At 55.8% G+C, this 22,268-nt stretch overlaps 3 protein-coding genes and 3 long non-coding RNA genes across 14 annotated transcripts; 3 read left to right on the top strand and 3 right to left on the bottom strand.

Moving 5' to 3' along the window:
- Positions 1–743: 743 nt before the first annotated feature.
- Positions 744–4,208, bottom strand: LOC138429028 (uncharacterized). The gene is made up of 2 exons (XR_011252651.1): positions 3,967–4,208; positions 744–2,477 (listed from the first exon to the last, which is right to left on the bottom strand). It is a non-coding gene; the product is annotated as an uncharacterized lncRNA (long non-coding RNA).
- On the top strand, positions 1,771–10,653 carry FBXO24 (F-box protein 24). The gene is made up of 10 exons (XM_069570098.1): positions 1,771–1,857; positions 2,103–2,204; positions 2,320–2,503; positions 3,434–3,672; positions 3,925–4,159; positions 5,623–5,781; positions 6,047–6,168; positions 6,431–6,562; positions 9,783–9,953; positions 10,291–10,653. Exons 1-10 carry the CDS (start codon positions 1,786–1,788, stop codon positions 10,651–10,653), a joined length of 1,779 nt encoding a protein of 592 aa, XP_069426199.1. The 5' UTR covers positions 1,771–1,785.
- On the bottom strand, positions 9,085–11,335 carry LOC138429029 (uncharacterized). Its single transcript, XR_011252652.1, has 2 exons — positions 11,275–11,335; positions 9,085–9,257 (listed from the first exon to the last, which is right to left on the bottom strand). It is a non-coding gene; the product is annotated as an uncharacterized lncRNA (long non-coding RNA).
- PCOLCE (procollagen C-endopeptidase enhancer) lies at positions 10,352–16,779 on the top strand. Of its 2 annotated transcripts, XM_069570077.1 has the most exons (10): positions 10,352–10,742; positions 11,638–11,977; positions 12,799–12,907; positions 13,307–13,565; positions 14,423–14,547; positions 15,069–15,205; positions 15,554–15,789; positions 16,020–16,097; positions 16,231–16,401; positions 16,545–16,779. In XM_069570077.1, the coding sequence occupies exons 2-10, from the start codon at positions 11,880–11,882 to the stop codon at positions 16,685–16,687; spliced, it is 1,356 nt and encodes a 451-aa protein (XP_069426178.1). In that variant the 5' UTR covers positions 10,352–10,742; positions 11,638–11,879; the 3' UTR covers positions 16,688–16,779. The 2 variants fall into 2 exon arrangements, with proteins under 2 accessions (XP_069426178.1, XP_069426177.1); XM_069570076.1 differs by lacking the exon at positions 10,352–10,742 and having other exon boundaries at positions 10,894–11,977.
- A 28-nt stretch (positions 16,780–16,807) lies between these two features.
- On the bottom strand, positions 16,808–18,594 carry LOC138429025 (uncharacterized). Its single transcript, XR_011252648.1, has 2 exons — positions 18,250–18,594; positions 16,808–18,037 (listed from the first exon to the last, which is right to left on the bottom strand). It is a non-coding gene; the product is annotated as an uncharacterized lncRNA (long non-coding RNA).
- Positions 18,272–21,090, top strand: MOSPD3 (motile sperm domain containing 3). 8 transcript variants are annotated; one of them, XM_069570082.1, is made up of 7 exons: positions 18,292–18,404; positions 18,880–18,962; positions 19,054–19,134; positions 19,362–19,437; positions 19,656–19,885; positions 20,591–20,755; positions 20,865–21,090. In XM_069570082.1, exons 1-7 carry the CDS (start codon positions 18,307–18,309, stop codon positions 20,894–20,896), a joined length of 765 nt encoding a protein of 254 aa, XP_069426183.1. In that variant the 5' UTR covers positions 18,292–18,306; the 3' UTR covers positions 20,897–21,090. The 8 variants fall into 8 exon arrangements, with proteins under 8 accessions (XP_069426188.1, XP_069426187.1, XP_069426183.1 ...); XM_069570087.1 differs by having other exon boundaries at positions 18,272–18,404; positions 18,867–19,134; XM_069570086.1 differs by having other exon boundaries at positions 18,286–18,679; positions 18,867–19,134.
- Positions 21,091–22,268: the final 1,178 nt, after the last annotated feature.

Below are 22,268 nucleotides of genomic sequence, written 5' to 3'. Positions count from 1 at the left end.
TGCGAGCGCAGCGCGCTCGGCCGGCTGCAAGCGGTTGCAAGGGCTGAAGTTATTGTGTGCAAGTTGGACTTGTGAACAAGCGAGCTCAAAGCTTTGAGGACCGTGGGGACTAGGGGGAGCGGGAGGCACGGTGATGCCTGAGGCCAGTGTACGGAGGGGTCGTTGCCGCAGAAGGGATTGTGGATGCCATTCCAGCTGCGAAGGCTGAGGGCCCTCCGACAATCTGGAGTCCGAGCCGACCAATGGCTTCCTAGGAGCTGGAGATGCCCAGCTCAACTCCTGGAGGAAGGGTTAAGGAAGACCCGGAAAGCCTCAAAAATACGCCCGGGCTATCCCGCTGCCCAAAGGAGCGTGCCTGGCTGGGCAGAAATTGTGATGATCAAACCTGCGGGATTAGTCTAGAAGGGACCACCCTCATCTAGAAGAAGTCCTCCGTTTTACAAACGAGGAAATAAACCGAGGGAAGTTACTGACAGCTCGCACTGGAAGCCAGGCTTCTCCCTGCATCAGCTTTTGCGTTCGTCTTTTTTTCTGTTCGCACTCTTCTTTGGCTTCCAAGGTGAAACGGAGTGGATAAAGAGGACCCAGATGCAAGAGGAAGCTGCCTATACTTGTTCCGTCTGCTGAGAGATCTTAACATCTTGTTAGGTGGCATAAGGACCTAGTATAATCCACTTAATTGGTTAACAGTTGCCTAGCCACAAGTAGCTGAAGAATCTCTCCCATAAGTCACAACTCAGATGTTGACATTCCGAGACATTTATTGAATTATTAGAATTCCGTCCTGTGTGTCTCAAACTAGGTGTTTACTGGTCCCCCCTAAGTAAGGGAGTTGGATTGGATGGTTGACAGTCTACTAACTAACACAGGAAACGAATGAGTCCATAATACTGTGCAGCTGAGGACTGGTTGTCCAGGCCTAAATTCTTCAGCATTGCTGGGCCAGCCAGCCACTCCTTGAATGTATCAGTGCAGATCTTCTTCCCCCACATGGACAGATGCAGCCCCAGCTCCTGCTGCTTCTCATCCATGTCATCCCCCTCTCCCCATAAGACTAAGTGAATAGCTTAAACTCTGGGAGATATCCTAAGCTTTCAGAGTAAATCTATTCCTTTCTTCCACCTTAATAGGTTGCCCTTCATGCATGCAACCATGTTTCTGTCCCAGGAAAGAAGTCTACTTTTGGATGTGTTCTTCATGAGAAGAGAGTAGTGTTTGTGCTCAGCTGTGCCTGCTGTCATCTGATGCATGCTATCACGAGATAAATGGTCTAATTAACAGGGTCACCTTTCCCCCTCGCCTGTCAAACTGAGTTTATATATATATATTTTGAGCTACAAATCCCCTGGCGGCTCTGACCTGCAATATGAAGAATTCACCAGTGCTTCTCTTGCTAAAAGGGCATCAAGTGGAAAAAAGACCCTGAGAAGAAAAGGCCTCATCTACCAGTAGCTCACACTTTACTTCTCCTGTCCAATGCATATCCCATGAGCCCCTGGGTGGCCAGGACTGAGTTAGAACCAAGGAGCTGACAGAGAAAATCCCAGGCAAGCTTGGGGAAAAATAGGTCACAGTGGCTGGGTGGTGAGGTCACAGAGAGAGGTTTGTCTGCCCCAGACTCCATAGGGGAGGAGCCTAGCAGGCCAAGGGGCCTCAGAAAGTCCCCCAAGCCCAGGCAGGGGACATGGTGTGGGAAAGGCAGCAGGGACGGGGGCCAGGGAGCTGAGTACGGGGGGCCAAGGGGCCCGGAGAGATGAGGGCAGGAGCAGGGAGGGGGCAGTCAGGATGGTGAGGAGAAGCCGGAGCCGGAAGCTACAAAAATTGACCGGGCTGTGCAGACGGGAGGAGGGGCTCAGGGTGAGGGGGGTGGGCGGCGAGGCAAGGGGTGGGTGCAGCATGGTGGCAGCCAGAGGTCAGGGGAGGAGTTGGGCAAGGAGCGAGGCAGATAGGGAGGGGTAACCCACAGACCCAGAGGAAAAAGATGGCAGGCTCTGACAGCACAGAGCTGCGAGTCAGAGCAATGGGCCCCCCCAATAGCAGTTAATAAGAGAAAGGAGAAAGGGAGGCATGACCGTCATGTGCGCCCCCTTCTCCTTGGGCAGGTAAAGCGGAGCTGCCCTTCATGTGGCCCTTCAGAACCTGGGGGTGAAGAGAAGAAGGGGCGAGGAAACCCTGTTTCTGTTCAGTTGTTCCCCCCGGAGCTGGTGAGTCCTTGGGGTGGGGGTGGTGCTAAGAATAAAGGAACCGGGGGGCAGGACGGCTGGAGTAGGGGGTGCCCCCTGACCCCTGCTTTCCCTGTCCTGCCCCCCCCCCCCCCAGGTGGAGCACATCATCTCATTCCTCCCAGTCAGAGATGTGGTCGCTCTCGGCCAGACCTGCCACTACTTCCACCAAGTGTGCGACGCCGAGGGCGTGTGGAGACGCATCTGTCACCAGCTCAGTCCTCGCCTTCGAGAGCAGGGTTCCGGGGTCCGACCCTGGAAGAGAGCCGCCATTCTGAACTGTACACCTTCCCCCCAGACCTCTAGTTCTCTCTGCCTCTGTCCTACCTATCCTGGGGTCCCTCCTGCTCCATAAAGTTGTTTGACGACTTCAGTATTCCCAGCCAACCTTCCAGGACCCCTTTCTCTGGAAGAAACTTATTAGATTGAAACACACTCCATCAGGGTCTCTAGAGCTGCTCTCAGACGTGTCACCCAGAGCCCCTACTCCTTCTAGCTTCCCTGCCAAGTTGCCCACCACATTCAAACACTTCCACATTTCACCTTGAGACATCCTCCTCTCCCAATGCCTGGAGTTTCCCCTCCTCCAGATCAGGATTTCTCAACCTGATCCCTAATAATACTTGGGGACAAATAATTATTTGAAAGCGGGTGAGGGGGCTGTCCTCTGCATTTGTGGCATGTTTAGCAATTTCCCTCATCTCTACCCACTAGATACCAATAGCACCTCCCCCAGCTGTGACAGCCAATGTCTGTTGAGGGACAAAAATCACCCCCAGGTTGAGAAATATGCTCTAATCTCCAATCCAATACCAGAGTGAAGGGAGATCCAGATAGCACATTCAGAGCTAGGGACAAGGGAGGGCTACCAGCTTTTCCCAGTCATTCCTTTTCACTCCTCTTTCTACTTTTCTATGAATTCTTGTTAAGTCCTTTGATGTCTCCACTTCAAGTTTGGACCAAAGAAGTGCTCACTTAGCAGCATGTGTATGGCCCTGGGCTGAGGTCAGGCACAGAATTTTAGTTCAGACATGGGGCATAATTACAGGTATCTTCTGAGCATTGCACAGGCCTTTGGAGGGGGTCGTTTCCCTGGCATGGGAATGGGGAGGAGCTAAACACCCATCCATTGAGAAACCTAGTTTGCCCAAGCTCTGATTCATCTCCCTTGTGCCTTCCTGAGCCTTTAAATTTCCCTCTCTCTTCTCCAGACACAAAGGGCCTGTATTTCCAGGCATTTGGGGGCCGCCGCCGCTGTCTCAGCAAGAGTGTAGCTCCCCAGCTAGCCCATGGCTACCGCCGCTTCCTGCCCACCAAGGACCACGTCTTCATTCTTGACTATGCGGGGACCCTCTTCTTCCTCAAAAATGCCCTGGTCTCCTCCACCCTTGGCCAGATCCAGTGGAAGCGGGCCTGCCGCTATGTTGTGTTGTGTCGTGGAGCCAAGGACGTGAGTAACAGGACTTGGGCAGCCGAGACCCCATCTTTCCTCTGGGAACCCAGGACCACACCATTCCCGAGCTGGCATCCTCAGGACAGTGCCCTCCGATACCAGGAACCTGAAACCAAGTCTGCATTTCCCAGCCCCACACCCAAGTATCTCATTGCCTTACACCAGATCCAGCTACCCCAGCCTCATCCCACTGCAAGGTTCTAGATCCTGGACACCTTCTTCTTGTCCCACTGTTGTCTTTTCCTACAGTTTGCCTCAGACCCGAGGTGTGACACAGTTTACCGCAAATACCTCTACGTGTTGGCCACTCGGGAGCAGCCGGGAGTGGTGGGCACGACCAGCAGCCGGGCCTGTGACTGTGTCGAGGTCTACTTGCAGTCCAGTGGGCAGCGGGTCTTCAAGATGACCTTCCACCACTCCATGAGCTTCAAGCAGATTGTGCTGGTTGGTCAGGAGACGCAGCGGGCCCTGCTGCTCCTCACAGGTTAGGCTTAAAGCAACTGGTTTACATATTGTTTTCCTACAGAGTCTTCAGGACCCATGGCAGGAGGTGGGGGGAGAGGGGCACCTCGCCCTGGTGTCAAACCAAGTATCTCCGCTTTTATCTCTCTGCTAGTCTAGGATTCTGGGTAACGTGTCATACGAATAAAGGGCCCTGCTGCAAAAAATGGTTTGGAAACCACTGTTCTAGAGAACGCCTGATTTTTAAAATTTTTTTGCTAGTCTGCATGGCATATGGGGGCTTCCCTTGTAGCTCAGTCGGTAAAGAATCTGCCTGCAGTGCAGGAGACCTGGGTTCGATCCCTGGGTTGGGAAGATTCTCTAGAGAAGGAAATGGCAACCCACTGCAGCATCCTTGCCTGGAAAATCTCATGGATAGAGGAGCCTGGTGGGCTGCAGTCCATGGGGTTGCAAAGAGTCAGGCACAACTGAACGACTAACACTTAGTTATTTATGGCATATGGGATCTTAGTTGCCTAACCAGGGAATGAACCTGGGCCCATGGCAGTGAAAACGCTGGGTCCTAACCACTGGACCACCAGGGAACTCCACTACTTTATTTATTTTTGGGGCCACACCCCATGCTTGTGGGATCTTAATACCCCAAACTCAGGACTGAACCCACACCCCTTGCATTGGAAGGTGCAACCTTAACCACTGAACCACCAGGGAAGTCCCTGCACTGATTTTTAAAATTCTAAGCATCCCAACCTCCACCAGGCACTGTACTTTATACCCGAACTACCCCCCCGTCTTTTTCTCAGTGTTCCCTAGATTTGACCACACTCCCAAGCCCCCAGACCTGAGACCTTCTGGACTTTTTTTTCTTTTTGGCCATGCCTCACAGTTTGTGAAGTTGAACCCAGGTACCCTGCAGTGAAATCTCAGAGTCCTAACTACTGGACCACCAGGGAACACCCCCCCCCCGCTGCCCCTGCCCTTCTGGACTTATTAATGCTAGGCAGAGCCCTGAATCCCCAGACATCATTCTTCCCAACCAGGAATCAAATTAGATTCCACCAAATCCACCTGCTAGGTTTTCTCTCCACTCATCCCTCACACTGAACAACTCCCCTGGTTGATTTTCGGTGGTGAGAGCTGGAGGCCAGGGAACTTGAAGTCACCCCCGTATCACCACTCCTTGCTTCTTCTCTATACTTCTCCCTCCAGCTCACTCTAGGGCAGTAAATGTTTTGTCTTGTTAGGGCTTACGGAGTCTCTTGAGAAGTTAATGTGGTTGGGAGTTCCCTGGTGGCCTAGTGGTTAGGATTCGGCACTTTGGGTGTGGCAGGCCCAGGTTCAATCCCTGGTCCAGGAACCATCCGGCATGCCGCACAGCATGGCATCAACAAAGAAAAAGCATTTTTATTTAAAAAGAAGTTAACGTGGCTATTGGAGGGTCCCGTCCCCCCACACAGTTGTCTGCCTCCCTGTCCCCTCCCCCAGAGGAAGGAAAGATCTACTCTTTGGTCGTGAATGAGACCCAGCTGGATCAACCACGCTCCTACACAGTTCAGCTGGCCCTGAGAAAGGTGTCCCGTTGCCTTCCTCACCTGCGTGTGGCCTGCATGGCTTCCAACCAGAGCAGTACTCTCTACATCACAGGTAAGAAAGACAACTATCTTCCTGCTTCTCCAGACCCCAACCTTGGACAGACCTTACAGATACAGAGCCCTCCCTTATCCTTATTCCACCTCGGGGATCCATAGGGCATCCCAGTCAAAACAGGTGTTTAAGTTCCCAGACATAACTAGTGCATTTCTAATGGGTGTGAGACTCCCCAGAACTTGCACCTTTCATCACAGGTAGGGCCCGATCCCTAGGACATGGGTGCCCAAAGCTGCTGAGCTGAGGGCTCCCGACCCCCCAGACCAGGGGGGAGTGTATTTTGAGGTGCATACCCCAGGGGTGTATCGTGATCTCTTTGGGACCCTTCAAGCCTTTGACCCCCTGGACCAGCAGATGCCGCTTGCACTCTCACTGCCTGCCAAGGTAGGATCCTCGGGAGGGCAGGGGCGGGGCAGACCAGGGGAGGGGGGTGCTTAGGAGACTGCAAGGTACTGAAGATCTGAACTATGAGCAGGAAGCAAATGATTGATCAGGGACAGAAAGGGGACCTGGGAGAGGGGTGGCGTGGAAGGCACAACTGGAAGCGATCAGCTGGGGAGGGTAGGTCAGCAGCGGGGAGACTCTGGAGCTGAGTTCCTCCAAAGACGACTGAACACTCACTTTGCCTTTCTGCCTTACTTCATAGATCCTATTCTGTGCTCTTGGCTACAATCACCTTGGCCTGGTGGATGAATTTGGCCGAATCTTTATGCAGGGAAATAACAGATATGGGCAGTTGGGAACAGGGGACAAAATGGACAGAGGGGAACCCACACAGGTGAGACTGCCTCCCAGCTACTCATCCTCCCCTCCCTTTTCCCTAATCCCCTGACCCCTGGATCTCTCCACGCCTCTAATTTCCATAGAATCCACTTCTTTTAAAATACTGTATTTTATTTATTTATTCAGCTGCACTGGGTCTTAGTTGCAGCGTGTGGGATCTTCCAAGTGCAGCACGTGGGATCTAGTTCCTTGACCAGGAAGCAAACCCAGGCCCCCTGCATTGGGAGCACGGAGTCTTGGACATGGGACCACCAGGGAAGTCCCAGAATCCACTTTCTAATCCCTAGGAAGTCAGCCAGTTTGTAGTGCTTGTGCTACTGTTGCCTGTCTCACCTGGGTTGGCACCACAAGGTGAACCCTGTGTGGCTCGTGCTGTTAGGGCAGTAGTAGTTTAGTGACGTGAGCAGTCCTGGGTGGGCTGAAGTAACTCAGGGAGCTAAGATGTGAGCATCTCAGTGGGTTAGAGAGGATTCCGATGGGTACCGGGAAAGGCATCCTGTGTAGCAGGGGTGGGGACACAGCTTGCGCATCCCTGGGAAGGTGGAAAGACTGGCCTGACTAGAGCAGTGTTTTGGAATTCAGTAGCTACAAGGTGGTATTAAGTTGGTATTGTGTTAGTTGCTCGGAGAAGTCGATGGCGCCCCACTCCAATACTCTTGCCTGGAAAATCCCATGGACGGAGGAGCCTGGTAGGCTGCAGTCCATGGGGTCACGAAGAGTCAAACACGACTGAGCGACTTCACTTTCACTTTTCACTTTCCTGCATTGGAGAAGGAAATGGCAACTCACTCCAGTGTTCTTGCCTGGAGAATCCCGGGGACGGGGGAGCCTGTTAGGCTGCCGTCTGTGGGGTCGCACAGAGTCGGACACGACTGAAGCGACTTAGTAGCAGCAGCAGCAGTGTTAGTTGCTCAATCGTGTCTGACTCTGTGACCCTGTAAACTGTAGCCTGCCAGGCTCTTCTGTCCATGGAATTCTCCAGGCAAGTATACTGCAGTGAGTAGCCATTCCCTTCTCCAGGGGATCTTCCTGACCCAGGGATCAAACCTGGGTCTCCTGCACTGCAGGCCGATTCTTTACCATCTGAGCCAGCAGGGAAGCCCCATAGGTGGACACAAGCCTACAGAAGTGCTGCCTTGGGAAAGAGCAGTGGTGGGTTCTGGAGCAGAAGACAACCCCCCCTGGATGACTGAGACTGGGTCACCTGGCCAGAGAGCACAGCGAGAGGCCCCCCAGAGGCTGTTGAGGGACACTCGGGCTTGAGACAAGGGGTTAGGACTGGCACAGTGGGAGCAGGAACAGAGAGGAATGGAGATGTGAGGTGTTTTAAAAGAAAATGAACAGCCTCTGGAAAGTAATTACATATGAGGGCAGCAGGGTAGGACATAGTTGGCCCTGGCAATAGACAGTATCACAAGGAAACCCGTCAGTTGGAGAGGAATGCTGGTTTAGGGGGAGAAAGTAAATTTGGCCTTTTTTTTTTTTGCAATGAGAGTAAAACACTGAAATAGAAATGTCTAGCTGATTCCAAGTTGGAACAAAGTTGAAATGACAAAAGTAGAGATAAGGGGAGCAAAGCTGCATGGTAGCCACCATTGTGGGCAGAGGGATTGAAACTTGTCTCAGACAGAGACAGACCCTCAAATGCCACATCTCATGGGTACAGAAAGTTTCACCCAGGAGGGGGTGATTAATAGTGACAGTGATAATGCAGGAATATAGTCCCTGACATGGAAAGATGGTTGTGTTTTTGGGCAGGGGTGCTGCACACATTATGCGGACTTCTCAGGTGCCTCGGTGGTAAAGAATCCGCCTACAGTGCAGGACATGAGGGAAATGACAGTTTCCATCCCTGGGTTGAAGACTCCATGGAGGAGGAAATGGCAACCCACTCCAGTATTCTTGCCTGAAAAGTCCCATGGACAGAGGAGCCTGGTGGGCTACAGTTCATGGGGTCGCAAAAGTGCTGGACACAAACGAGCATGTGCACACAGCACAGGTTATGCAGGATCTGACCTGATCAGGGATTAGACCCATCCCCCCTGCAGTGGAAGCACAGAATCTTAACCACTGGACCGCCAGGGAAGTCCCAGTTGTGCCATGTGTGTGTATAAATACACATGGATATATATGGCTTATCTATCTATCTATAGCTGCGTCAGGTCTTAGTTGCAAATCACAGGATCTTTGGTCTTCGTTGCAGCATGGAGGATCTTTAATTGCAGCATGTGGCATCTAGTTCCCTGACCAGGGATCCAACCTGGCCCCCTGCATTGGCAGCGCAGAGTCTTAGCCACTGGACCACCAGGGAAGTTCCCATACTTTTAAGAGAAAAAAAAAGAAATCAAGAAATGGTTTACACAGCACAATCCCATTTTTGTTTAAAAATATACAGCTTGTGTACGTATATTTATAAAGGCAACACTGAGGAAGAATGCCCAGCAAGAGTTTAATAGAAGGCGGTGGGGCTTCTTCCAGTGATTTTTAAATGAATTTTTGCTTGACAATATTTTATCATTTTTCCTATAAACTTTCCTATAAATGGCCATAAATTATGTATCTACGTCATCACAATTAAAGTGCTCACAGTCTCAGGAGCACGTGTGCCGGAGAGGCCCCGGGATTTGCCTGCTGGGAGGTCCAGTGCCTTAGGAGAGAAGTCAGATCACAGAAGGTTCAGGCGAGACCGGCTGTAGAAGGAACAATAAGAGGTCCACCTCAGACTGATTATATAGCCAGTCTTGCTGCCTAAAACACAGAGGTCGGAAGCGGCAAGAGTCGGGTGGAAGTGTTTTTCCAGAGCAGTGTGGCCATTTTGAAAGATAATGATATGAATCCGTGGAAGGCAGTCCTCCCTGGAATGGCACAGGGACAGAGAGAGAGGCTCTTTCTTCCCCCTTGAGGCTGGACAGGCACAGGCCTGGAGTGAGACCAGGATGCAGACAGCAGGCCCTGGCCTTGGGCAGGAAGCCTGTTTTCCAGGGAGCTGAGAGGAGGAAGCAACAGCTGTGCTAGCGCTTCTGTGCTCAGACTGGGCCTGCGGGAGAACCGAGGAGCCATGCTGCCTGTCGGGGGACAGGGCGGCTGTTCTCTGGCCCATCTCCTCCCTCCCCTTGTTTCCCTAGACTGCCCTGAGCCCTTCTGTCACCCTTCTTCAAGCTGCACCCCTAGTCCCTCGGCGTTGCCCACTTAGGAACCCCACCCTGTGCCCTCAGGTCCATTATCTCCAGCGCCCCATCGCCCTGTGGTGCGGCCTCAACCACTCCCTGGTGCTGAGCCAAGGCTCGGACTTCAGCAAGGAGCTGCTGGGTTGTGGCTGTGGAGCCGGAGGCCGCCTCCCTGGCTGGCCTAAGGGCAGCGCCTCTTTCGTCAAGCTCCACATCAAGGTCAGGCTCCGGCAAGCGGGCAACAGGGGAGGGCCGGAGCCATCGGGCCCAGGGGACTGGAGCTGGGGCTCCCACCGGGACCCAGGGACCCCACTTCCCAGCACCACCCACTTCCCTTTCCAGCAGTGTACCATGGCTCCTGGCTCTCCCCCTGAGCTGATCCTGCTGGCCCTCTCTGACCTCACACGACCCTGGGGCTCAGCCAGCCAGCTCACTTGCTGGCTCTGGGCTGGTCTGAGCAGGAGGAACACAACAGCTGCGGCTTCTGGGGAACCCCGTCCTGGGCCCCCCGCCCCACCTCCCCCACCCCAGCCACACCCTGTCTCCTTTCCCCCAGGTCCCTTTGTGTGCCTGCTCTCTCTGCTCCACCAGAGAGTGCCTCTACATGCTGTCCAGCCACGACATTGAGCACCATCCAGCCTACCGGGACCTACCAGCCAGCAAGGCAGTGGGGACCCCTGAGCCCAGCCTGGGGGCTGGAGCAACCCAGGACCCTGGTGGGGTGGCCTGGGCCTGTGAGGAGTACCTCAGCCAGATCCACAGCTGCCCCACACTGCAGGACCGCATGGAGAAGATGAAGGAGATCGTGGGCTGGATGCCCTTGATGGCCGCACAGAAGGATTTCTTTTGGGAGGCGCTGGATATGCTGCAGAGGGCTGCTGGAGGGGCTGGCCAAGGCCCCCCACCCGCTGAAAGCTGACCTCCTCCTCTCCTAGTCTCACCCCCTGGAGGGAGAGTGTGGCCCTGGGCCAGGGGCTAAGGAGAGGTGGAGTGGTAGCAAGGAACACGGTGTGCGCACGCGCGTGGGGAGGGGACGCAGGGGGGTGGGGCCTGCTAGACATGCCAGGGTGGGCAGGGAACGGTTTTGTAAGATGTTCAGGGGGCTGCCCAGGAGGGGCCCCCAACCTGACTATCATGGACAAAAGATTTGATTGACAAATAGAATAAAAGGCTGAATCGAGGCCTGGTTTGGAACCCTGGAGCCTGGGAGGAACCTGGGGGTGGGGGTGGGGGTGGGGTGCAGAGTAGAAGCAGCTCAGGCTGTCAATTCCTGCATCCATCAGCTTCCTCTCCTCTCCAGCCCCTACTTGGTTCTGCCACTTGGATCCTCCCTCCACCAGACTGAGCAAGTCGCTTCCTTCTGACTCCATCCCTGTGTAGCCAGCCACCCTCCCCCGCCCCCCAACCACTCTCCTGCTTTCCTTCCAGATCTGAGCTTACACGTTTTTCTTTCCCTTACTTTCTACTCCATCCTCCTCTTCCTCCATAAGGAAGACACTCCCTTTGCCCACAGACCATGCCTCCCACCCCCTACCCATACCTCCAAGTATTTGGGAAGGAAGATGGGTAAGCAACATTCTTTCTCTGTGGCCTGGTCTGGCCCCTGGAGGGAGAGGACAGTAAACATTTGAAGTGGAAAATAAGCTGGAGCCAGGGGGTGGTCAGGAAGTGAGTGATTAGAGGTTGGGAGTCCAGAGAAGGACTTCCTCTGGGTGCTGAGGAAGTGGGAATGGGGAGGTGCCCGGGTTGGCTGGAGGGTCCACAGGAAGGACTCCAGGCTGTGCTGGAAGGATGCTCGGGCTCTGGACAGAGCAGGGTTGCTGAAAATATTCCTGGACCGCCTGGATTATGCTGAAGCCTGATGCTCGCTCTGCCCTTCTTTGCTCCACCCCCGCCCCACTAGGTCAGTATTTGTATGTCCTGGACCTAGAGAGGCCCCTGGACTCGCCACTGTCCCGGCTCTTCTCTCCCTGTCCCGCCTTCCCCGCCGCCCGCCCCACTGGCCAGTCCCCACGCCCACACGCCCTGAGGCAGCCTCATCTGGCACTGATTATCCGCGCTGCTGCTGCCGCCGCTCCTGCCGCCGCACTCAGCCGCTGCCTGTCTTGAAGACCCCAGCACTTTTCTCCACCCCCGCCCCCGGCCATGCTGCCTGCTGCCACAGCCTCCTTCTTGGGGCCCCTCCTCACTGCCTGGGCTCTGCTGCTGCCTTTCACCCATGGCCAGACCCCCAACTACACCAGGTAGGTCTCTTGGCACCTTCCAGATGGCTTGAGTGAGTTTCAAATCCCCAATTCCTGGAGGGGGAAGGGGTAATGCCTGTAGATCTGGTGGCTTCTTTCGCTAACACCCCCCACCACCACCACCACCACATCTCCCTACCCTTCTCTGGCCCCCAAGTCCTCCTTCCCTGCTGCCAGACCAGTGTTTCCTGCGGGTCACCACTGCTCCCCATTCTTCCGCCCTCTGTCCTCTCCCCATCGATCTAGACCCTTGGCCTCCCCCATGGAACCTGAGAGCACCAACACCTTGAACTTGCCTGGTGGCTGGACACCAGGATTCCAGGAGGGAACTGAAGATGGTGGGGGGGAAGAGGGGAGCGCGAGGGGGAGACTTGGGAGTCAGACACTCAAGCTGTTAGCTGGAAGCGGAGCAGGGCAAAGGTTGGGAGCGCAGGGCCCTGGCTGCCTCATCCCCCACCCCTTCCCAACCACCCCCCACCCATGGCCTCATGTCTGTGTCCACATCTGGAAGTAGTTAGGCGGCTCCTGTCCCTACTGCCAGGCAGGGTTGGGGGGGTAGAGAACGAGGGGAGGATTCCCGGAATTCCTGTTGAGGTTGGGGGTAGGGACTCTGAGGGGCTGGAGGGACAGCCAAGTGGCTGGCCCCGCTTTCCCTGATCCTCTGCTGGAGTGTTTCCCACCACAGTCCTGTTCGAGGCCGCCTCGGATCCCTTGGGCCTTCCTCCCCCATTCTCCTGGCTCCCTGCTCACCGCCATCCTCATTACCTCCTGGCCTCTCCAGCACTCCCCCACTCACGGCTGACCTCTCTGCTGTTCTCCAGACCTGTGTTCCTGTGCGGAGGGGATGTGACTGGGGAGTCGGGTTACGTGGCAAGTGAGGGTTTCCCCAACCTCTACCCTCCCAATAAGGAGTGCATCTGGACAATAACGGTGAGAAGGCCCTTCGGCCCCTCTTCCCTCCTCCAAGTGTCTGAGGCCTGGGTCCAGGCAGCCAAAGGCCAGACTGCTAAGGGAATTCCCTCCCAGCCAAGTCCCACCATTTCTCCCCGGGGAAGTCCCAGCCCCCTCCCCTCTGGTCAGTGCCCACAATACCACGTGGCAAGTGACCTCACACCTTAATGCAGAGCCTCCTTGTCCATTCCCATCTTCATACCCACCCCCTCTGGTCTCTCCACAGACCTCATTTGGGTCTTGGTGCAGTCATGCACCATCAGACTGGCCCTTTTAGGCCCAGTCTTTGTAGGAAACGCTTGAGGGAAAGAGAGGTGCCCTCTGCCTGGTGGTGTTTGGCCTGACTTTGCAGGACCCCGCCCCTGTCCCCACTGTCAGGTCCCTAAGAGCCAGACTGTGTCCCTCTCCTTCCGAGTCTTTGACCTGGAGCAGCACCCCAGCTGCCGGTACGATGCTCTGGAGATCTTTGCCGGGTCTGGAACCTCGGGCCAGCAGCTCGGACGCTTCTGCGGAACTTTCCGACCCGCGCCCTTAGTCGCCTCCGGCAACCAGGTGACCCTGAGGATGAGATCCGACGAGGGCACAGGAGGACGAGGCTTCCTGCTCTGGTACAGCGGGCGGGCCACCTCCGGCACTGGTGAGACCTCCCTCACCTCCGCCGCCCCCTCTCCTGGCCCCGCCCCCGGCGCAGGCCCCACCCCAGCCTTAACCTCCACCCCGAGAGCCTGGGGCCCCCATGATCTCCCTTACCCCTCTTCCTCACTAACTGCCCCTTCAGTCCCTCCTCCCCGTCTTCTCTCCCCACTCCCGCTCCCACCCACCCCTCTTCCAGGGCCCCCCCCAGGCGCGAGGCGGAAATGGGTCACCGACCCGCGGGTGGAATGGGCGGCCTGGGGTTACTGGGACGGTGAGTAACGCCCGCCCCCGTCCGCAATCGGGCTCCCTCTGACGGGCGCGGGGGGCACCCCCGGGCTGGGGGACTAGGTTCCCCCCGACCCGGAGCCCCCTACACCCAGCCCGGGGGCTCCCGATTGCGGTCCCATCACCCCCTCCTGGCAGCAGAAGTCTCCTTAAAGTCTTTAAGACGGGGACGTCCCCAGAGGGGCCTCGGGGCTGTGCCCCAATTTGAGGGCACCCTCACAGCAAGGGGACTCTTCCAGCCGTGATGGGGACTTTTCTGCCGGGCCGGGGAGATGGGATCTCCCAGGGGAAGAGGAGCGATGTGGCCTCGGGTCAGGGGGAGGGGCAAGAAGGGAGCGGGTCCAGTTAGTTCCTCCCCCCTCTTCCACCGCCCGCCTGGGCGCCCAGCGGTCCAAAACCTCCCCGAGCCCCGCTCGGCCAAGCCCCATCTCTGCTAACCTTCCCCTCTTCTTTCCTCTCCCTCCTCTCGCCCCCTCCTCCTGAGACCCAGACATCTGAGCTTTCTGCACGGTCTCCTCCAGCTGACGAGGGTCTCCACCGCCCCCCACCCCCACTCCTCTCTCCCCTCCCCAGAGCACCAATTTTGCGGGGGGCGGCTGGAGAAGGCCCAGGGAACCCTGACCACGCCCAACTGGCCCGAGTCCGATTACCCCCCTGGCATCAGCTGTTCCTGGCACATCATCGCGCCCCCGGACCAGGTACTGACCCCCTGCCCCGGTTGCCCTCGGGGACCCGGGCGGCGCCCTCCAGCATGCAGACTGCAAAGATTTATTGAACATCGACAATGTCCCCAGCACTGAGCTTGCCATGGTGGGGAGCACAAACAGACCCAGACCTGCTCGCACCCAAACAAAAACTGTAAAATCACAACTGTGAGGAGCCTTATGAGAGCGAGGTACCCGATGCTGATATATAAACTGATTTGTGCGTGTGTGTATGTGGTGGTGACGCTGGAGGTAGATTCTGGGTCTTTTCCTTGAGAATGAGCCAGGGCTTGGCCTTGCGGACTGCGGCGATGGAGGGTTACGGTGAATATGTGTGTTCCTCCGAGCCGCGGTGTGAATGCATTAAGAGGTGGGTTCCAGGGCCCGCGGGCGATGAGACAGGAGGCCCGGGCGAGCTTCCCTGAGGCGGCGGCTGGGTGAAGGAGGTGAGAACTCCGCACCCTCCCGCCACCCGGGGTCCCCCTGCGCAGCCTCCGCCTCTTCCCCGCCGCCAGGTGATCTCACTGACCTTCGGCAAGTTTGACCTGGAGCCCGACTCCTACTGCCGCTACGACTCGGTCAGCGTCTTCAACGGACCCGTGAGCGACGACGCCAAGCGGCTGGGGAAGTTCTGTGGCGACACAGTCCCGGGGTGAGGGGGCGTCACCTGGGTGGGCGACGGCGTCGAGGCGTCTCTGCAGCCCCAGGTGCGGGAGCCCGGGGTTCCCCGCGGCCGGCGGGGGGGGGGGGGGGCCGGGGCTTAGCTGAAGCCGCGAGCTGCCTGCGTGTCCGCCCCAAACGGGGTGGGCGGAGCAGGTGGCGGCCCAGGCCGAGGCTTGGCGCCAGGCCTGGGGTCCGCGGATCACGAGGCCAGTGGAGCTTGCGAAATCGAGAAGCTGATGCAGCCAGCCGTGGGGCAGAGGTCAAAAGGCCGCCGGCCTGGGCAGGGAGTAGGATGCGCTGCCCGCCTGACGCCTCCCCCATGCCCCGCCGCCCGCAGTTCCATCACCTCCGAAGGGAACGAGCTCCTCGTCCAGTTCGTCTCGGACCTCAGCGTCACGGCCGACGGCTTCTCGGCCTCCTACAGGATCCAGCCTCGGGGCGCCACCGAAGAAGGCCCAGGGGAGGTCGGCCCGGGCCCCAAGCCCGGAGCCGGGCCCAAAGTCAAGCCTGAAGTCCCACCTGAAGAGAAACCCAAAGCTGCGCCTAAGGCAGAAGCAACTCCGGTGGGCCCGGGTGAGTCTGGAAAGGGAGAGGAAGCGACGCAGGCCTCAGGGAGCTGTATCAGAGTTCCTTCCTGCGCCCAGTCATTCATACAGCACCCAGGAGTGCTGCCTCTGTGCTGGGACCCAAAGCTGGATAGAGCTCTGAACAAGTTCAAAGCAATGAGGCTTTTGTGGGGAAAGTGCTCCTTCCTCCCTGCTGGGTAGGTTGCCCTCCACTAAGGGTGCGCCCTCCTCCACCAGATGCACCCAGTGTCACCTGCCCAAAGCAGTGCCGGAGGACAGGCACCTTGCAGAGCCACTTCTGTAACAGCGACCTGGGTAAGAAGCCCGTCCCCCAGCTCTACCCTTCCAGCGCCTATAACCGCTCCTCCTGTTCCCAGAGCTCTCCACCAGCTTCTGGTTCCAGCCCTGCCCTGGTCTCCAGTTCCACCTCTCCCCCTCTCTCCCACAGTGGTGACAGGAATGATTAAGTCCATGGTGCGGGGCCCAGGGGAGGGTCTCACAGCAACTGTCAACGCCACTGGTGTTTACAAAACCGGAGGCCTGGACCTGCCCTCTCCTCCCGCTGACAGCCTCCTGAAGTTTTATGTGCCCTGCAAGCAGTGCCCCCCCATGAAGAAAGGTAATGGAGGTGTGGAAATGTAGAGGGACACTGAGCCTCATGCAAACAATGGAGGTGGCAGAACCTGAGGGACTGGGGTGAGGCGGTATTTCTATAAACTTGAGAGTTACACAAATCCTCAATCCCTCCCTCCCCTTCCCTAGGAATCAGTTACCTGCTGATGGGCCAGATGGACAAGAACAGAGGTCCCATCCTTCCTCCAGAGAGCTTCGTGGTTCTCCACCGGCCCACCCAGCACCAGATCCTCACCAACCTCAGCAGGAAGTGCCCCTCCAAGCCTGTTTAGGCTGCAGGGGTCTCAGGCCTGAGCCCAGGCCAACCTCCACACCCTGGCCCTAGGGGACCCCTTTCTTATTCAAATAAATGTTTCTAGATTGAGGAAGGGGTCACATTTCTCTTTCTACGGTTTTGGTGCTCTTGGGGGATTTGTTTTTATTCCTTCAGTCAACTCAAGGGTTACTACACGAAGAACAGAAGTTGAATCTTGTCACCCCTTTGCTCAAAATTCTCCCATATTCTCCACACACACACAAAATGGCAACTATTAATATGCAGAGGTGATGGATATGTAAATTAGCTTGACTGTGGCAATCTTTTCTCAATGTATACATATATCAAAATGTCCAGTTGTACATTTTAAATATATACAATTTTTATATGTCAAAGATATCTCAATAAAGCGGTTTTTAAAAAACAAATTAAGGGAATTCCCTGGCGGTCCAGTGGTTAAGACTCTGCACTTTCACTGCCGAGGGCCCGAGTTCAATCCCTGGTCAAGGAATTAAGATCCTATAAGCCACGTGGCACAGTCAAAAAAATAAAATAACTCTCCCATAGTTTCCCATTAGTCTCAGCATAGAATCTGAAGTCCTACTATGGGCTCTGAGGCTCTAGGTGATCTGTGTCCTCTCTCTCACCTCATCTCATCTCTGAGTATTATCTCCCTTTCAGCCTCTTCCATCACACTGACCCGTTGGCCATTTCTAGTACACATTTGCTTCCAGGTTTTGCTCTTGCTGTTCCCTAGATCTGGAATCTCCTCCACAGACATCTTGTGGTCCACTTCCTAACTTCAATCAGATCTCAGCTCAGAAGTTCATCTTTGTCACTCACTCATTTGTTCATTCCAAATGTCAGGCACTGTTTCAGGTGCCAAAAATACAATAAAGTCCCAGCTCATGTGAAGAGAGCACATTCTACCTGAACAGAGATAAACTAAAATAAACAACAAGGTCAAGTAGCTATAGGAGTGCTATGAATGAAGAACACAGAAACATGGTAAGAGGACAGGCAAAGGGAGATTCTGCATTTGACAGGGTGCACAGAGAAGACTTTCAGGTAAGATTAACTTTGTTTTGGTCCACTGCTAACCAAGTGTGTGGCCTGAGGTGACATTCTTCACCTTGTTGTAGTTGTTTCCTCGTCTGAGAGTGGAGTTGACGATCCGGTGGGATGATGTGAGCAGCAGGACTGAGCCATAATTCCCTCTACAAATATGAGTGATTTCAAAGATGAGCTCCGTGAAGTAAGGAATCAAGAGAAGTGCTGTGGGCATAGATCCGAGTCCAACGGGGAGCAACATTCAACTAGCACTGTAGAAAACGGCTTTTGTTGCTGCGGAAGCTCTTAGGAGAGCCTGGGATTGAAGAGGAAAAAGAAAGAGGGCTCTCTTGTGGGATGTGATTGTAGTGATTCGGACAGCCTCAAAAGTGGGGAGGAAGGAACAAAGCCCGACTGCCATCTTCGCCCGGGTCCCTCTCCCTAGCCCGCCGCCCCACTTATTCCAGGGTTAGCGTTCTAGCCCGAGACGCTCGTCAAGTGTTACGTCACTAGGATCAAGCCAATCACCGCTTTAGGCGCACCAATCGGCGAACAGTCACAGCTGAGTCGAGGCCGCCCGGGCCAATGATAGAAACCGTACGGCGGAAGTGCAGAAACGGTCTCCCGGAAAGATGGCAGCCCTGGTCCGGCCACAGGTTGATTGGCAGGTGCTGTGACCGGAGGTGAGCTTCAGAGCGCGAGCGGCCGTTCGGAGGCGGAAGCCCGACGAGCTCAGGAAGTGATCGGAGGCCCAGATACAGGAGAGCAAGAGGCGGAAAGAGCAGCTCAGGAAGAGGCCGCGGCGGCCGGCGGAATCGGGCCTCGGAGGCAGGGGGCGGGTGCCCCTGGACGCCCGGAAGGGGCGGGGCTTATGGAGATCAGGAACTAAGACGGAAGACGAGGGCCCGGGCTGGGAGCCGCGAGGGGCCGGGTTTCCCGGGTGGGCGTGACCCTCGAGGTAGGGCTTGGGGGCGGGGCTTAAGGGGACCCGGGGCGCTGCTGGGGGAGAAGAAGGGTTTGGGGGACCTGGGCCTGGTCTGCTGGGGGGGCCTTATCTAGAGGGGTTCTGAGGCGGCGGCGGCGGAATCAGTCCACGCCCTGCCTTACGGTCTCATCCCGTTCCCTTCGCGCCTCTCACCCCTCAGCTTTATACTCCAGGCCCCGTCCCCTGAGCTCTGCCCTCGGATGTTCCACCGCCCAGAGCTTGCATGCGCCGTGGGGCGCCCCAGGACCAGGAGCTGGTGGGTCCGGGGGCTCCTGGGCGGGGGTCCCGGGGCGCCCCTCCTCCCTCGGGACCTGTTGTCCCGGTTCTCGTCTTTCCCCCGGATCTAGTATTCAGGGCGGACCAACGGAGCGGACCCCGGCAGCTGCTGACCCTCTATAACCCCACTGGAGCAGTGCTTCGCTTCCGAGGTGAAGGGGATGGGCGCCTCGTACTCGGGATGTGGGGACTGGCGGCAATAGGCTGGGGAGCTGGGTGGACTGGAGGAGTCAGATGAGTACGGTTGACTGTCCGGCCTTGGCAGAATGGAAGGGTCAAGTCCAGTCCTAGGGTAGAAGGCTGGGGGGACTCCATGGGCGGGGCTTGTGCAGGATTCTCTGAGGCAGTAGTCCATCGATCTCTCTGCCTTTTCCCCCAGTGCTGTGCACAGCACCTGCCAAATACACAGTGTTTGACGCGGAAGGATACGTGAAGCCCCAGTCCTGCATTGACATGTGAGTTGAGCGGGTGGGGAGGCTGATGAAAGCCAGTGGTCGCTGCCAGCTTTGTCTGATTTACCCTGCTGTGACTTAGGTCTCAGAGCTGGTGCTCTTCAGCCTGTTTTTCCCCACCCTCTGTCTGCATCCCTAACGGGGAGTTTCCTGGGAAGGTGGGGCCTGGATTCACTTGGATCACTGCCCCTCAATGGGCCTCTCTCTTTTCTCCGGCCCAGTGTGATTCGCCACGTGGCCCCCCATCCCAGGCACTATGATGTCCAGGATCGCTTCCGCATTGAGCTCTCTGAGGAGGGAACAGAGGGCCGAGTGGTGGGGCGCAAGGACATCACCTCGGTTCTGAGGGCCCCAGCGTACCCCCTTGAGCTTCAGGGACAGTCTGACCCAACACCCCACCCAGAGCCTCATTCCTGGACAGCACCATCCACGGCCCAGCCCTTCCCAGAGAGTGAGTTTGGGGATGGGAATTCTTAAGTTCCCTAGGGGGAGGGGACCTAGCATGACCTTAGAGGTGAGTTCGTTTGGAATAGAAGAGGTTTTTTGTTGTGTTGTTGTTCTGGGGTTTTGTGGGGTTTTTGGTGCCCCTTCTGGGCTTGCAGAATCTTAATTCCCAGACCAGGGATGGAACAAGGGGTCCTGGAAGTGAGAGCACAGAATCCTGACCAGTGGACCGCCAGGGAATTCCCTTCCGGTTCAGCCTTTTGCTTTTTGATGGCAACATTTCTAGAAGTTAAGATTTTATATCAGGTTAGGGGAGAAGCAGACTTCGCAGTTTCCTTGGTTTCTGGCCTCCACCTAGAGAGAAAAACTTTGTTTAGCTCTGACTCCAGTACTTCCCATCCTGTGTCAGCTCAGTTCAGTTCAATAAGAAATGCAGGTTGAGCAATTACATACTATGTTGTGTTTTATGGGAGACAGAGGTCCCTGCCTGACACACAGTACACGGGAGCCAGTAATCAAGGCAGAGCTGAAGAGCGGAAAATGATGAGGGACCAGAGGGGAGAGGGTCTCTTGCGCTGTGGGGACAGGGGCTCCAGGGAGAAGAGGACGCTTCCAGTGTCCAACGAAAAGTGGGTACACCTTCCACCTTCAGCCTCCTCCCTGGGCTGAACAGGAGTGGAGGCTGGAGCTCCTGACGGGCCTTGTTCCCCAGACCCTCACCCACAACTGGCCACCAGCTCCTTCCTCCTCTTCTTGCTGATGGGCACAGTCTCTGTGGCCTTCCTGCTGCTCCCGCTCCAGGATGAACTTGGCAGCCAGCTGCCCCAAATCCTTCACGTCTCCCTGGGACAAAAGTTGGTGGCAGCCTACGTCTTAGGTGAGCCCAGTCAATACAGGCCCAGAGAGAGGAGTGTGGGGGCTGGAAAGAGGGTATGTAGAGCCAGCAGGCTCCACACACGACCTTGCTTTTTTTCTCCCCTCTCCAGGGCTCCTCACCATGGTGTTCCTCCGGACCTGAGCTCTGTTCCACTTCCACACCGCTTCCCCGGGCCAGAACATGGATGCGGATGTGGACGTGAGACAGCCACTGTGATGTTCATAACCTTGTCTCAACTCCTGCTTCCTTCTTCCTGCCCATCTCCCCCCAGACCTAGGGATTTGTTATCTTTTTCCAAGTTGAATCAAATAAATTTGTAAAATTGAACTGAGAAATATGTAAGAAACATGCCCCTTTCTTCCCACATCATTCCTCCAGTTCCTCCTACTCCCACCTGAGGCCCATTGAGGATTTAAAAGACCTAGGTTGAGGCCTGAAGAAGGAAATAGCAACCCACTCCAGTACTCTTGCCTGGAAGATCCCATGGACAGAGAAGCCTGGTAGGCTGCAACTCATGGGGTCGCTACGAGTCAGACATGACTGAGCACTTTCACTTTTCACTTTCCTGCATTGGAGAAGGCAATGGCAACCCACTCCAGTGTTCTTGCCTGGAGAATCCCAGGGACGGGGGAGCCTGTTAGGCTGCCGTCTATGGGGTCGCACAGAGTGGGACACGACTGAAGCGACTTAGCAGCAGCAGCAGCAGCAGCAGGTCAAGGCCTGGTGCTGTGCCAAAAAACCATGTGATCTTGAGCGAGTCATTTAATTTCTTGGAGCTTCAGTTTATGCCTGTAAAATGAGGGAATTGGGAAAGTTGATTCTTAAGATTCCTTTTAACTCTGTCTTAAGGAAAGGATCATGTTGCTAAGCCAGCATGTTGTTCATTCACTGTTGTGTCCGACTCTTTGCGACCCCATGGATGGCAGGACACCAGGCTTCCCTGCCCTTTACCATCTCCTGAAGTTTGCTCAAGCTTATGTCTGTTGTATCGATGAGATGATGCCATCCAGCCATCTCATCCTCTGTCACCCCCTTGCCCTCCTGCCCTCAGTCTTTCCAGCATCAGGGTCTTTTCCAATGCCAAAGGTGAAAAGAAACAGACACAAATACCACCTATTCCCACCTGCTGTCGAACTCAGGTCCCACCGTCTTAAGCCATCAGAGCCTCTTGCCAGGGTTGCCGGGAGGCTTCCCTTCCCCAGAATCCTCTTCTGCCTTTTTGTCTCAGATTTCTCTGCTTTTATTTTGTCTCTTCTTTGACCTCAGCCCCTGTGGCTAAGAAAAGTCCCTGGCAAGATGGGGGGAAGTGGCACTGCCTGACATAAACTTCAGCCTAACCAGGTGGGGGAAGTGAAGGCAATGGAAAAAAAGCTGCTTGAAAGGCAGGTTTCCAGCCCTTCTGCAGATGCAAGGCGAAAGGGGAGGAGGGGAAGGACAGCCAGTGACACTGGCAGATAGATCCTTGATTGGGAACAAAAATCAGCAAGATAACATGCAGACAGACTGTCTGCTA

Source organism: Ovis canadensis, chromosome 24, assembly GCF_042477335.2.
Source record: "Ovis canadensis isolate MfBH-ARS-UI-01 breed Bighorn chromosome 24, ARS-UI_OviCan_v2, whole genome shotgun sequence".
Taxonomy (NCBI): Eukaryota; Metazoa; Chordata; class Mammalia; order Artiodactyla; family Bovidae; genus Ovis; species Ovis canadensis.
The sequence above is the reverse complement of the archived record's forward strand: the minus strand, read 5'-3'. Positions and strand labels throughout refer to the sequence as shown.

Excerpts from the sequence above, each read along its gene's own strand:
- MOSPD3 (XM_069570082.1), top strand. The coding sequence starts at position 18,307 with ATGATAGAAACCGTACGGCGGAAGTGCAGAAACGGTCTCCCGGAAAGA. Across the intron at positions 19,438-19,655 it reads CCCCAGTCCTGCATTGACAT|TGTGATTCGCCACGTGGCCC; the intron begins GTGAGTTGAGCG and ends TCTCCGGCCCAG. Across the intron at positions 19,886-20,590 it reads GGCCCAGCCCTTCCCAGAGA|ACCCTCACCCACAACTGGCC; the intron begins GTGAGTTTGGGG and ends CTTGTTCCCCAG.
- PCOLCE (XM_069570077.1), top strand. The coding sequence starts at position 11,880 with ATGCTGCCTGCTGCCACAGCCTCCTTCTTGGGGCCCCTCCTCACTGCC. Across the intron at positions 12,908-13,306 it reads AGTGCATCTGGACAATAACG|GTCCCTAAGAGCCAGACTGT; the intron begins GTGAGAAGGCCC and ends CCCCACTGTCAG. Across the intron at positions 15,790-16,019 it reads AGCAACTCCGGTGGGCCCGG|ATGCACCCAGTGTCACCTGC; the intron begins GTGAGTCTGGAA and ends CTCCTCCACCAG.
- FBXO24 (XM_069570098.1), top strand. The coding sequence starts at position 1,786 with ATGGTGAGGAGAAGCCGGAGCCGGAAGCTACAAAAATTGACCGGGCTG. Across the intron at positions 5,782-6,046 it reads CAGTACTCTCTACATCACAG|ACCAGGGGGGAGTGTATTTT; the intron begins GTAAGAAAGACA and ends CCGACCCCCCAG. Across the intron at positions 6,563-9,782 it reads ACAGAGGGGAACCCACACAG|GTCCATTATCTCCAGCGCCC; the intron begins GTGAGACTGCCT and ends CTGTGCCCTCAG.